Here is a 12,670-nt window from a genome sequence, read left to right as displayed (position 1 = left end):
TGTGTTTACCATGATAAGTGGCCCATGTGTAATGTCAACTTGGCCAAGGTGTTGGGATGATGATGTCACTACTCACCGCTTCGCGCACAGTCAGTCAATGGTGTGATCGCCTGTTATAAACGTAAATAAACCGTAAATCCCCATACTCACTCTCAAGGAGCGTGGATCACATGGGTGACTGAATACGAATATACTAGCACCATGTCGGACAAAGTCGAAGCTCCAGCTGTCAAACCAGTTGCTTGTATGGGAGTGCGCAGACAGTGCTCTTGTGAATACTTCAGTATAGTCGTGTGATTTCTTGTATTTAAGAATTTAACTGTGTCAAATATAAATTGACCATGATAGATTAATCTATGTGCAATTAAACTAAATGTTGATCTCATGAATTTGTTTATCGTTTGTTTATTGTTCTTACTTATTTGTGGTCTACTTTTTCAGCTCCATATATAAGACTGTTATTAGGGGTTCTGCAAAATTCTTAAGAGTTTAAAAGGGTTCTGTGGCCAAATAAAATTTGGAAACACTGATCTAAGCTATTGCTGTCAATCCCGTCAAAAAGGGAGCACAACCCACAGTTTGGAACTCCTGAGCTAAATGATCATAATGGTACCTTCTGACCTTAAAGTCTGAGTGTGCAGTAATGGTAAAGTGATAGAATTGGCTGGGGAAACAATCCCTAAATTCTAAGAGACTTTTACAAAGGTATAGTTATAGAATGCTATTGTTTGAATTCTTTTGCTATGTGTGCCTCAGATCATCATTCAAAAAGTGTTGGAAAACGCAAGGCATCAGAAGCGGGTCAGACATGTGAAAACATAATTTAAATTAATGTTCCATATTCTCAAAAGTTAACTTTATGCCATGTTTTGTTCAAGAATACCAACAGAGAAAATTACTGATAATTTAACATGACAAAGGCAGTGTGCAGTATTTGAATTGTGTGTGTATGGTTAGAAAAGGAACAGACTTCTTAATGCTGTCACTTTGTCAAGAGCAAAACCTCCCATTTGTTGTGCTGAATAGATTTCATATTCAGAAAAATTCATAATTCTTGATCCTCTTGAAGTCAATGGGTATTTTGCCACTGGTTTTGGTGGGACCGACTTTTGGCCCCAAATGAATTAAAATTACCCAACATCTTATTTCTGCTTAAGAAGAGAAAGATCAACTCAGTCTGAACTTGTTTACAATTTTAATGGTTTATTTTTCACATAGGTGAAATGGAGATACCAGATTCCAATGATCCTTTGAGTCAAGTAGATGGACATGACAGGCAAATTCCAACGCCCAAAGGTAAAAATAAGAATGATTTCAATTCTTTTTCTTGAGTAAAAATTTGCTTTGAAACATACTGTGCAAAACAATTGTTTTTATTATGTATTTCCTTTATTTACCCATGCATTAATATGTTGTAAGAGAGACTAGGGCATCCCACACAGACATTCACTGCCTGACAAGCTGGGTGAAAATCTACAGCACTCAGCATGATGTGCACTAAACTGTCTGTGTGGATCCTACTGATGTGCTAAAAGTTCTATAGTATGTATTGACACACTACTGTACCACAGGACTTGCATAGACATGCCCAGGATGCATCCTAAATGTGACTTACTTTTGGTATGGAAAATATTCTCAGTGGTGATTTCATCTCGATTCCAGGAGTGTCACGATTTAATTTTTGCTTAAACTTTATTTTAGAAACATGTTGGATCATTTGATGAGTGAACCACTGGGGGGGGGAGGGGGAGAAGTGATTGCTGTTGCATATTTAATAAAACAATATCATTAGGTTACTCCATAAGCATAGGGACATATCTATTAGCTGGTAGGGTTGCCAGGTGTCCGGTATTGTACTGGACAGTCCGGTATTTGCGCGCTCTGTCCGGTAAAAAAATATCAGAAAATACTGGACATGTGCAATGTCCGGTATTTTCTGATTTTTTTCCAGCTGCGCACCGGACAGAAACCTGGCAGGGGTGGGGAGAGTGGCTGGGAGTCCAAGCTTGGAGGCGGGGCTATGCCTGGCCAGCCCCTCTGCACCCCCCCACCCTCAGCTCTGCTTCCCGCCAGCCCGTTCCTCTTCCTGATCTCCCTGGCCAACACCGCTGCACCTCTCCCCTCCCCGCCAGCTCTGCTTCCTGCCCCCCGTTCCTCTCGGCTCCCCCTTACTCCCAGCCAGCGCCGCTGCACACCCCCCCCCCCGTGAGCTCTGCTTCCCGCCCCCCCCTTGCTCCCGGCCACCCTCGCAGCCCCCAATTCCTCCCCCCCAGCTGTGCTTCCTGCCCCCCTTACTCCCAGCCAGCCACGCCCCCTACCGGCTGGTCCCCCTCCCCCAATATCTCACGACCAGCCCCATTCCACCCAACCCCCCGCTCCCCCACCAGCCCTGCTTCCTGTTGGCCCCCCATCTCCCCCGGCCAGCCCCATTGCCCCCCCCCCCCATTAGCTGTTTCCAGGCGCCCCCCTTCCCGGCCAGCACCGCTCCCTTCCTGGCCAGTCCTTCCCGCCCACTTTTTTTTTCCTTCAACAAAATTTTTTCCTGGTAGGGTTTTTTTTGGGGGGAAGGGTGTTCGGTATTTTCGTTTCAGCCATCTGGCAACCCTATTAGCTGGTACATTCCAATTTGGAAACAGTTTCGAGAAATAGGCTTGTTTGCATTAGTTTATTTTAACATGACTGTTTTTTGTAAAGTCTTCCTGACAGCTCCCATACCATATAACAGGGGTGGGCAATAATTTCTGATGGGGGTGGGGGCACTCGAAGATTTTGGTAAGTGGTGAAGGGCTGCACTTTCTGTGGAGGGGATGCATGGTCTGGAATGGAGGTTGGATACAGAAGGGAGCCTGGGGTAGGGGACTATGGTGCAGGTCAGGGTGTGGGATCTGAGAGAGGGTTTGGGTGAAGAGGGGAATGTGACCTGGGCACGTGATTGGGGTGATGGGTGCAGGGAGAGGATTTCTTGCCAGGAAGAGGGGCATAGAAGGGGATGCAGGGTCTGCGAGGGAGTTGGGTGTGATAGGGAATGGGGTGCCAGAGGCAGGCTCTGTCTGCGAGGTGCTTACCTAAGCAGGTCCCGGCCAGCAGCTCTATCAGGCAGGCTTCTCTGCCTGCCAGCAGCCCCTGGCTGGCTGTTGCAGGTGGCTCTCTACACTGCACTGCCCCTACTCCCAATGGCCAATAGAAGCTGAGAGATTTTGCTGGGGACAGGGGCAGTGCTCAAAGCCTCCTTCCTCACTCCCTTGCAGCACAGATAACCAAAGGGAGCAGCTAGCCTCTTTGAGTGGCTTTGTTCTGTGCTACAGGGGCAGCCAGGCTGGATTAAAAGGCTTGGTGAGTTGGATCCGGCCCATGAGCTGTATCTTGCCCACCCCTACCATATAATATATTAAAGCAAGGTCACAGTGTGTGAGGAAAACAGCGACAAGGCCCCAGAACTGCCACTATATAAAGGATGTTGTAAACACGCAAAATACTAATAATTGACTAGAATAATGGTCAAGATGTACTACCATTAAACTCAACACTACAGGTTTGATCTCCCAAAACCAGGACTCTCTGGTCCAGCAACATCCATAGTCTGGCAGGACCACAGATGTTCCTGGACCAGAGATTCCTGGCTGGGAGCCCAGTAGCAAGAGAGCTAGGAACCCAGCGAGGATGGTGTCAGCGAGGTTGGGGCTTGGTACGTGGTAGCCCCAGTAGTAAGGATGGGGACGTGGCAGCCCAGGCTGTCGGGGCCACTGCAGTCCAGCGTGGGGAAAGAGGGAGAGGTGGAGCTGGGGCTGGCAGCAAGGAGGAGCAATGTGTTTGGGGGCCAGTAACGGGACCACCTTTGGGTCCAGCAAATTCCCTCATTTGGGACAAGTCAGGTCTTCAGGGTGCCAGACGAGAGAGGTCCAACCTGTACTGGTACAAAGCAGGGATTTGAGGAGGAGATGCATTAATTTTGACAAATAAGTATATTTTTCAGCAAAGCTGCTAGTTATATCTTCTTTCTCTTGTTGGATTGAGTCATATTTCATATTTAGTCTTGCGTTTATATGCGGTAATTGGTTTAACAATTTTCTTTTTGCACAGTATCTATATCCTTCTTGCTATGGCAAGGTTTTCTTTCCCAGTGGCTGGATTTTCTTGGGTATATTCTGTATAGTTATCATAGTTAGTGTACCAAGTTCTTAGTTAAAGTTGTGAAGATAGGACTGTTCACCCATGGGTTTGGACATGTCCTGGTTCCTGGCTTCAAAGCCATGTGCCTCTTGCAACAAGCCCAATACTTCACACTAGCTGTCTAAAGGATTTAGGCCAGCTATGTATGTGCCTGAGGTCTTAAAAGAAAATGTCTTCCTTTGTGAGTGAAGTTTTGCTGGATTTCCATGTAGCATGATTTCACTTTGTGCTGTATGCTTCTAGAATAGATGGATATTACTTAAATGGTTTTTATTTTCTTCATTGGGAAATTCAAAAGTTTTATCAGGGAATCTAGTGGTAGTTCTAGCCTTTGTTTTTAAACTGTTTAATAACTGTTCTGGACAATTTGGTAATAGTTTAATATTCCCATTATCTATGGAAGAAGTTTCCTTATTTCTACCATCTTTCTAACACACACAGACATCACTGTTCCATCTGATTTTGTTTACTGTGAGATTCTGTTTGCTCTATATTTTTTATTATTTTCATTCCATCATAAAAGATGAAAAACTGGTAACTATCTGGCAATTAATATATGAGAGTTCTGGCTATATTGCTCTGTCAGTTGTTTCTGTAAACTAGTATGTATGTAAAATACCAGGTCTATCATAATATGCTATGTAAACTAAATTTTGCTACCTTCTAAAGCAGGGGTGGGCAATAATTTTTGCAGGATGGCCACTCGACTAATTTTAGTATGTGGTTACAGGCTGGACCCTGGAAGTTTTAGTGCCTTAGACAGAAGAGGTGGGGCCCTCTTGGTGCCACACCCCTGAAGGAGGAGACTTGCCGTGCTCCCTCACCCCCAGGCCAGTCAGGCATGCTTAGTCTATGTCCCCAGCCTGCCAGAGACACGTGGTGCTTAGAGGAAACCGCCAGCTGTTTTAAACAACTGGTGGTTCCCTGTAGGTACCATGCGCCCCTGGCAGGAGGACACTTCGCACACTGGCCCATCCCAGGTCAATCGGGACCTCGGGGCAGGGGAGTGCACAAAGTCACTCGCTGTTCAAAACCACCAGCTGCTTTCAATAGCAAATGACTTCACGTACTCCCCCGCCCCCAGGTCTTGATTGGTCTGGAGGTGGGGGAGCGACAGGGTGGGCTACCGGCCAGATCAAACGGCTTGGTGGGCCAGATTTGGCCCACAGCCGTATCTTCCCCACCCGTGCTCTAAACTCTTGACAGAACAGTTTTGAATTTGTCCAGGCACAACGGAATATTAGAATTGATTGTAAGACATATTATGTAGCTTAACAAGTGAGAAGCTTCATTTAAAACTGCTGTGCCTATGGCAAATACAGGACTATCCAGCAGATAGGTTCCCCCTCCCCCCCGAATCCTGTGTGTTCAGACAGCAGAGCCAAAGCAATGGGAATTTTTCCATTGATTTCAATGGGCATTGGATTAAAGTCATGGTAAAATAAAGATTTCATAACAATAACTTATATATAATGGAGCAAATTAGTGTGCAATATACTAGGACTTTTAAATAAAAATTTTCTGTATTACTATCTTTATCTCAAAGCAAATGCAATTGTTGGAATATATGACATTTATATCTGTAGTAATACCATTTCAACATGGTAAGCCTAAGCCATTTTTTTAGGGACTTTTCTTTCTTTGTTTCATTACATTTTCAGTTCTATAGTAGATTACTTAAATCTGTTTGAGTTTTAAAGGCTGTAGTTAGCTGGCGTAGTATTTGAAGTATTGGTCACAAGACAGAATTTGAATACTTAAAATATAATTCATATTATTTTACATTGTATTTTACTTTTTCATACATTTACGGGAAATAGAATATTTGGAAGGAGATTGCAAGAGAGCACCACATTTTTTGGGACTCATGAGAGATACAATTAATGAAATAAAGTAGTTTTTTTATCCCAAATCATTGCATCCAAGTGGAATCCACACAATATTTGTGGTATACCAGATACCATAAAAAGCAACTGTTCATTATCACCACAGAAATTAAATAAAGAAAACATTCTTAACAGTATAGTTGGTTACATTTTCCACTTTGGCAGATTTACAATTATAGGTTATCTAAAGAGAACTTCAAATAACAGGGCAGCATAACAAATGGCTGGCTGCACTGTCATACAATTAGTTCAGATTTAGTAAGTTCTGTAAACACCAGGCTTCTGTATCATTTCTCAGAAGAAATGAAAGTGCCAAATAAAGAATGCGTACTTCAGGGTATTGATTCAGACATGGGATAGGTATAGTGCATTGTGCTTGTGTTTCTGCTTTTTCTGTAGGATGTTGGTAGGAAAGCACTGGGGCCAGAGTAATCCAGTTGGTTAAAATTTTAATTACTTTATTTGTAGCAACAAAGTAACTTAAAATATTATTGAAGAAATTTGTGAAAGTGGCAGGGGGAAAAAAACAAACCTGAGCCAAAATCAGAGCTGGTGGAAGTGGATTCCATTACATTGACTTCAGGGAAATGGCATCTTGTCACACCAGATCTGAATTTGGCCATAGAATATCAGGTTTTTTTCTCTGATAGCAGTTTTGTTCACATCACTTATAGTATCTCATTCTGGCTCACTTAAAAGCTGTGGACCAGATTCCATTCCTAAAGTAACTGGCTTCAGTGAAATTACAGCAGAGATGAATTTGAGTGTTTGTCAAGTAGTCCTTTGTAATTGAGGTTTTGATCTATAGTAATTACCTCTCATGTATCTCATGTAGCTGAAATAAATACCATTCTACAGTTGAATAATTTTTAATTTAGACGGGGATGTCTGTGACTGGCCTGATTTAGCCAAATTCACTCCAAGTCAAGATTTTAAATAGCAGACAGTGAAAAGTATTGAAGCAGGTGCTGCCCAACCTATGAGCTGGGAGGCCAATATGTGGCCCTAAAAGGGGACCCTATTAAGAAGGAAGAATGTGTTTTAATTATGAATTGAGAGTGCTCTTGTGACTGCACCTGGTGGCATTCACACAGAAGTGCTAACATCAGCCCCTTCACTACAGAAACATGGTATGGAGCAAAAGGACCTCATCTGCCTTCTCCCATTGCCCTGCAGAACCAGTACCAGGAGTAGTTTCTGATTTGACCTGGGAATGCTCTAAGTAGCAGCAGCTGTTTCCCTGCGACAGTTGTGCAGCAGTTTCTCATCTGGCTATCTGCTGTGTCACAGGCAAGAGAGTAACTCTGAATACTTCGAGTGGCAATGTAACTGTTTCTTCCTAAGTCTAAGGAAGTACCTAATGAAGGATAGCCACCTAGAACACCCAGGAGAAGAGGAAAAACACCAAAACCGTTAAAGTTCCCTTACTTTCTGACCTGGTTCAGAGCATAACAGCCTAAGAACAAGTGAGGAGTAGCAGAAAAGGCTTTATAGTAGCCAAATATACTGGCTCCTGGAAAATCCTCCATACCTGGGGAGTCCAGACAAGGGACTTGTGGGTGGCGGCTTCTCCCTGTTTGCTGTCTGAGTAGCACAACTGTAGTGGAGGAGAGGAGAAGAAATGACCCAAAATGATCAGTTGTTGCCCTTTTTGGAATAAGGTTGGGCCTGGGGTTGAAAAGGTTGGGTACCACTGTTAGGCTTTCACTGTTCTCAGGTAAAGACAAGGCCATGAAACAGCGATAAATTCAAAGACTATTCATGGAGGACATTAAGGATGGACATACGATGTGAGCACTGTCTCAAACTGTGCTCCACACATTTTGTATTTGGTTCTCTTTGCCAGAGACTCAGCTATTCCCTTACTGCCTCCGTTGCTCATCCTGTTTGCAAATGGCCTCCTTTTGAGGATTCCATTGTGGGGTCAGCTAATAGTGGCAAAATAACAGGGTGCTGCTGCCTCAGAGCATTTCACTCAAACTTCCCCCACACAAATGTTCACACGATGATACAGCCCTTAATCTCATCCACAGCCTCTCTGACAAACCTTTCTTCTGCCCCATCTCCTGTAATTGTCGTATTAAGCCTGTCCCACTTAGGTGTTAAACTACCTGTTTAAATTTTTCTCTGACGTATCTAGCACTGACTGTCGTTAGAAGACCAGATATTGGGCTAGATGGAAAATTGGTCTGACCAGCTATGGCAATGATTATGATACAAGCTAAATAAAGGCTGGGGGAGGGGGAGAAATAACTTTATACAAATATAACTTCCTGTGTGAACACTTTTATTCTGGAATAAAAGTGATCTCATCTTATCTTAGGATAACTGTATGTAAGCCCTCATTCGTGAGACAGAAATTGGAGGATGACACTACTCCAAATCCATCATGAGAATTCTGTTACTGCACAGCATATATTTGAAAGAAAATGGAAACCGTTTTAAAGGCCTCTTCATAAAAATGCGCCTTGGGCAATCTCTTATCCCAATCCAACAGGAGTTTGATCTTTTCTGAACTTTCACCTTTACAGGTTACTTTCTGACCTTTCTGGAACCAGTCAACAATATCACCATAGTCCAGGGCCAGACAGCAATTCTCCATTGCAAGGTAGCAGGAAATCCATCCCCCAATGTCAGATGGTTAAAAAATGATGCCCCAGTGGTTCAGGAGCCAAGAAGGATCATCATAAGAAAAACAGATTATGGTTCACGGTTAAGAATCCAAGATCTCGACACTACTGACACTGGGTACTATCAATGCGTGGCCACTAATGGAATGAAGACAATAACTGCAACAGGAGTCCTTTTTGTAAGGCTTGGTGAGTCATTTTTTGTTTAAAATGTGGATTTTATGACTACCTTTATTCGTTTATAGACTGGCTCTTAGTTTTCATAATAGTAAAACAAGAAATTGATTTGCTGTTTAAAAAAATTCAACTTGAAATAAATAAAAGCTGTTGCCCGAGGCCTCTCTTTTCGCACACGAGCTCTTGGCGGAACCTGGTACCCATTGAGTTGTAATAAAAGAAAGCAAATACAGATGGAATGGTCTGTAAATATGTGTGTCAAAAAAAATCACAAATGTTCAATAAGGCTCCGTGTAAGGTAAAAAAATGATAAGTTTCATAGCTTCAAGTTGTTAGAATGTTGCTGAACTAATCAGGAAAAAAAGAGCTTTTTAGATGAAAAGGGGAATGAATAGCAGTACGCAGTGGTCACTGGTATTCATGATTTGGAGCCCAGTCCTTGGGAGATACTGGGTGAAATTAATGGAAGCTGAAGGCATGCAGCATGCTCATCTCTTTTCAGGGATTGGCCACTTAATCTGTACACAGGACTTTTATTTATGCGTTTTTTAAAAGTCCCTGCGGTAGTGGATACACAGCTTTAGGGACACTCCATTTCTTAGATGCTCTTTAATAGTGGTGATAATGGCCTTGTAGAAGTACATTAAATATTAAAGTATTGTAGCATGTTTCTATGTTCCATGACACTGGTTACGGGCATGCCTCTGACACATCTTAATTGTTCTGATATGAAGTCTGAAACTAATTTAATTGGGCTTAGTAAAAGATAAGTGATATGCCAAAATAAAGCTTTGTATTTTTGAGGGTTTATGTTTGTATAACATGAGATGTGTTCTAACAAAAATGAAGTCTACTCAGGTTTCTGCCTGGTAGGCAGAAGATTCATTTGATTTTTATTTATGGTTTTGAAAATAATTGTATGTAATTATGTGCAGGACCCCCCAAAGCCATTTGTTTGATGTTATGCAAACCTTCCTTAAAGAAATCCAAGAAGTTTGATTCAGTCTGCCACTGGCTTTTTAAGGCTATGATCCATGAACTGAATTTGTCAATAATTTTCATTTATTTTATGTTCATAGGTCCAACAAACAGCCCGAATCACAATTTTCAGTAAGTACTTTTTTGGAAATCATACACTACATCCTTAATGATTTTGCTATGAAAGAATTTGGGTCATAAATCCTGTAAACACTGCTGGCAGTCAACACATGTCTTTGCTAAAAATATTTAACTTGATTGAAAACCCTCAGAATGGCTGAAGTCTTTTCAAACAAGGATAGCATTGTATTACAGTTAGTTTTTGTTCGACAGACATTTCTTGAGCAATTTCTGCTTGCATATTTCATATTTTAGAGAAACAAAATACTGCAAAGCTGTGGTGTTTGGATAGTAATCATTTACAGGACAAGAATGAGCGACACTGGTGGTCAGAAATGAACAGGTCAAATTATAGGTCACTGCGGTTGTAACTTTACCCGTGTTATGTTACTGTAACTTGAAAAATCAAGTAAAATTAGTTCAGGTATTTTTTTCTGAGTAATTAGGAAACCTCTATTCTGTAATGTAATGTAATTTAGACATCAGTGTTTCTTGATGGTTTCCTTATTTCTGTCAGCTGCTTGGAGTTGGAGGGCTTGCTAAATTACTAAGAAGAAGATTGGCTTTGTTTTATCATTACTGTTGCATTTGTTTGAATACATTTAAGTAAGCTTTATTGTATCATTTCTTCATATACATTTCGTGAAGCTGGTGTTCAGCAGTGGAATTTGTACATTTTGGAAACTCTGCCTATATATTAAGATAATAAGGAAGGATAAATGTCATAGTCTACAAGAGGACAAACTTATATACACAGGGTGGGATTTTCAAAAGTGTTCACAAGCCTTGACCTAAATCTGCTCCCATTGAAGTCTGTGCTAAACCTCACATTAACTTCAACGGGAGTAGAATTATATCAGTGATGAGTGGTTTTACAAATTTCACCCAGAAATTTTACACTTATATTAAAACTGTATAAATTTTAAATAATAGAAATGCATTAACCACTAGTCGAACACCCCTCTTGCATGTTCTTTCACACACAAACATATAAGTCTTATAAGTAATGCTGTTACTTATATGCATACAAATATAAAATTGCTAGGAAAAAAGAGTAACAGAAGATGCTCCAATTCTCTCCTTTTCATGTGCTTAGCACACATAAATGAAGGAAATGATTTTCATAATTTTAGAGACTGAAAGATGAGACTTGATTCTTCAAAGAGGATTTTGTTGTTAAACCAATTTAAATTTTATAAGTATCTTTCTTCTAAATAAAATTGGGCTATGACCACTAAGAGTGACACATGGATATTCACATGACTGTATAGGAAGAAGTGTGCATTTTAATAGCCATTATGAAACCTCGATTCATGCTGTGTATGCTTCATTTTACATCAGAGGAATACTATTAATCTGTTCTGCCACTTAAATAATATGTAAAATTCTGAAGGATATGAATTTCTAACTAGCAAAGAGGAGGAGAGAGGAATTGAAGAAATGATCAGGGAAGCACTGAATTGATTGTAAAACATACATTCCTATGGATTAAATAGAGTGATGTGTGATCTGAGCAAAGGACAAAGTCCAATTCCGATTCCCTTTGTCACATTGAGAGAGTCATTCAGTGTCTCTCTCCCTCATGGTACAATATTTATCAATCTCATAAGGGCCTAGGTGAGGATCAGTTAAATTGATGTTTGTAAAATATTTGGAAAGTGAAACATTTTAAGTGTCATAAAAGGAAAAAATACTTGTAATCACCTACTAAAGACTATATTACAATATGTTTACATAGAAGGCCAAATTAAGGTTATACAGACAACCTTAAACATGGCAGTTCCTAACTTCTGAATGCTTGACTTGACAACCTTAACTTTATTTTAATGTAGTTTTTAAATATAATTTCCTAAATTAAAAAAATACATTTGAAAACAATTCCATTGTAGAACCATATTGATCTCCTCCTGTTTAGGTCATCATCAGAGCAGTGATATTTAGAATCACAGCACAGTCCTCTACCACTTGAACTAATACAATATTTGGTAGCATTAGAGGCTATCTTCTATATGGACCTGCCACTACAGTGGGTGACACTGTCACAACTATTTGCTAGTCATCAGAGGAATGCAGAGACTCAGGAATAATAGGTTCAGTTCTAAGTTCTGTAGGAGAGTTTTCTTAGAACCTGCAGATATAATTGAGGAATTCTAGTGGTTATGGATCCTTCACTCTCTTGTTCCTTCTTCCTACCTAGCTCCTGCCTGTCCCCACCCATCTTGAGTCCTTCCTTCTCCCCCAGCTCTTGCCCCTTCCCCATTTCTGTCAGAACTAAAGACTGCATATTTTGTGTGGCAGTGGGAGGGCATGTGTGTTTTGGTTGGTGGATATGAATGAAGAAGTTGTCAGAGTTGTATGAACACATAACAACATCGTGGCTTTTTATGATTGGTGGCAGTATGTGTACTTGAGCAGTCTTTAAATGGTTTGGAATTAATGGCTTGTTTTCGGGAATTAATATGTCTATTTAAAAAGTATGTGAGCCGGCTTCAGGCTCCTGTAACTGCTTTGCATAGGAGACATAGCTGCAGAAAGTGGGATTTGACTGGGATGATCCATCTATTCCCAGCAGCCAGAAGAGTCTATCAGGGACATAAGCTGCCAGGAGTTAGTTACCTTGCTAATTAGAGAATCTGACTGCTTTTAACCACTTTTACCATGCTCTGAGATTAGCCAAATGTCACTCTGACGTGCAAGGGCGGATGAGAG

At 41.1% G+C, this 12,670-nt stretch overlaps 1 protein-coding gene across 3 annotated transcripts in view; it reads left to right on the top strand.

Moving 5' to 3' along the window:
- ROR2 (receptor tyrosine kinase like orphan receptor 2) overlaps positions 1-12,670 on the top strand; it is a 216,115-nt gene that overhangs the window by 169,383 nt on the left and 34,062 nt on the right. For all 3 annotated transcript variants that reach the window (XM_075931901.1, XM_075931902.1, XM_006131878.3), the window contains 3 exons: positions 1,219-1,296; positions 8,588-8,875; positions 9,943-9,973. In XM_075931901.1, the coding sequence (XP_075788016.1) occupies positions 1,219-1,296; positions 8,588-8,875; positions 9,943-9,973 (397 nt within the window). The remainder of the gene's footprint in view (positions 1-1,218; positions 1,297-8,587; positions 8,876-9,942; positions 9,974-12,670) is intronic.

Source organism: Pelodiscus sinensis, chromosome 6 (genome assembly GCF_049634645.1).
Source record: "Pelodiscus sinensis isolate JC-2024 chromosome 6, ASM4963464v1, whole genome shotgun sequence".
NCBI lineage: Eukaryota > Metazoa > Chordata > Testudines > Trionychidae > Pelodiscus > Pelodiscus sinensis.
Note: the sequence above shows the minus strand (reverse complement) of the source record. Positions and strands in the feature narration are given on the sequence as shown.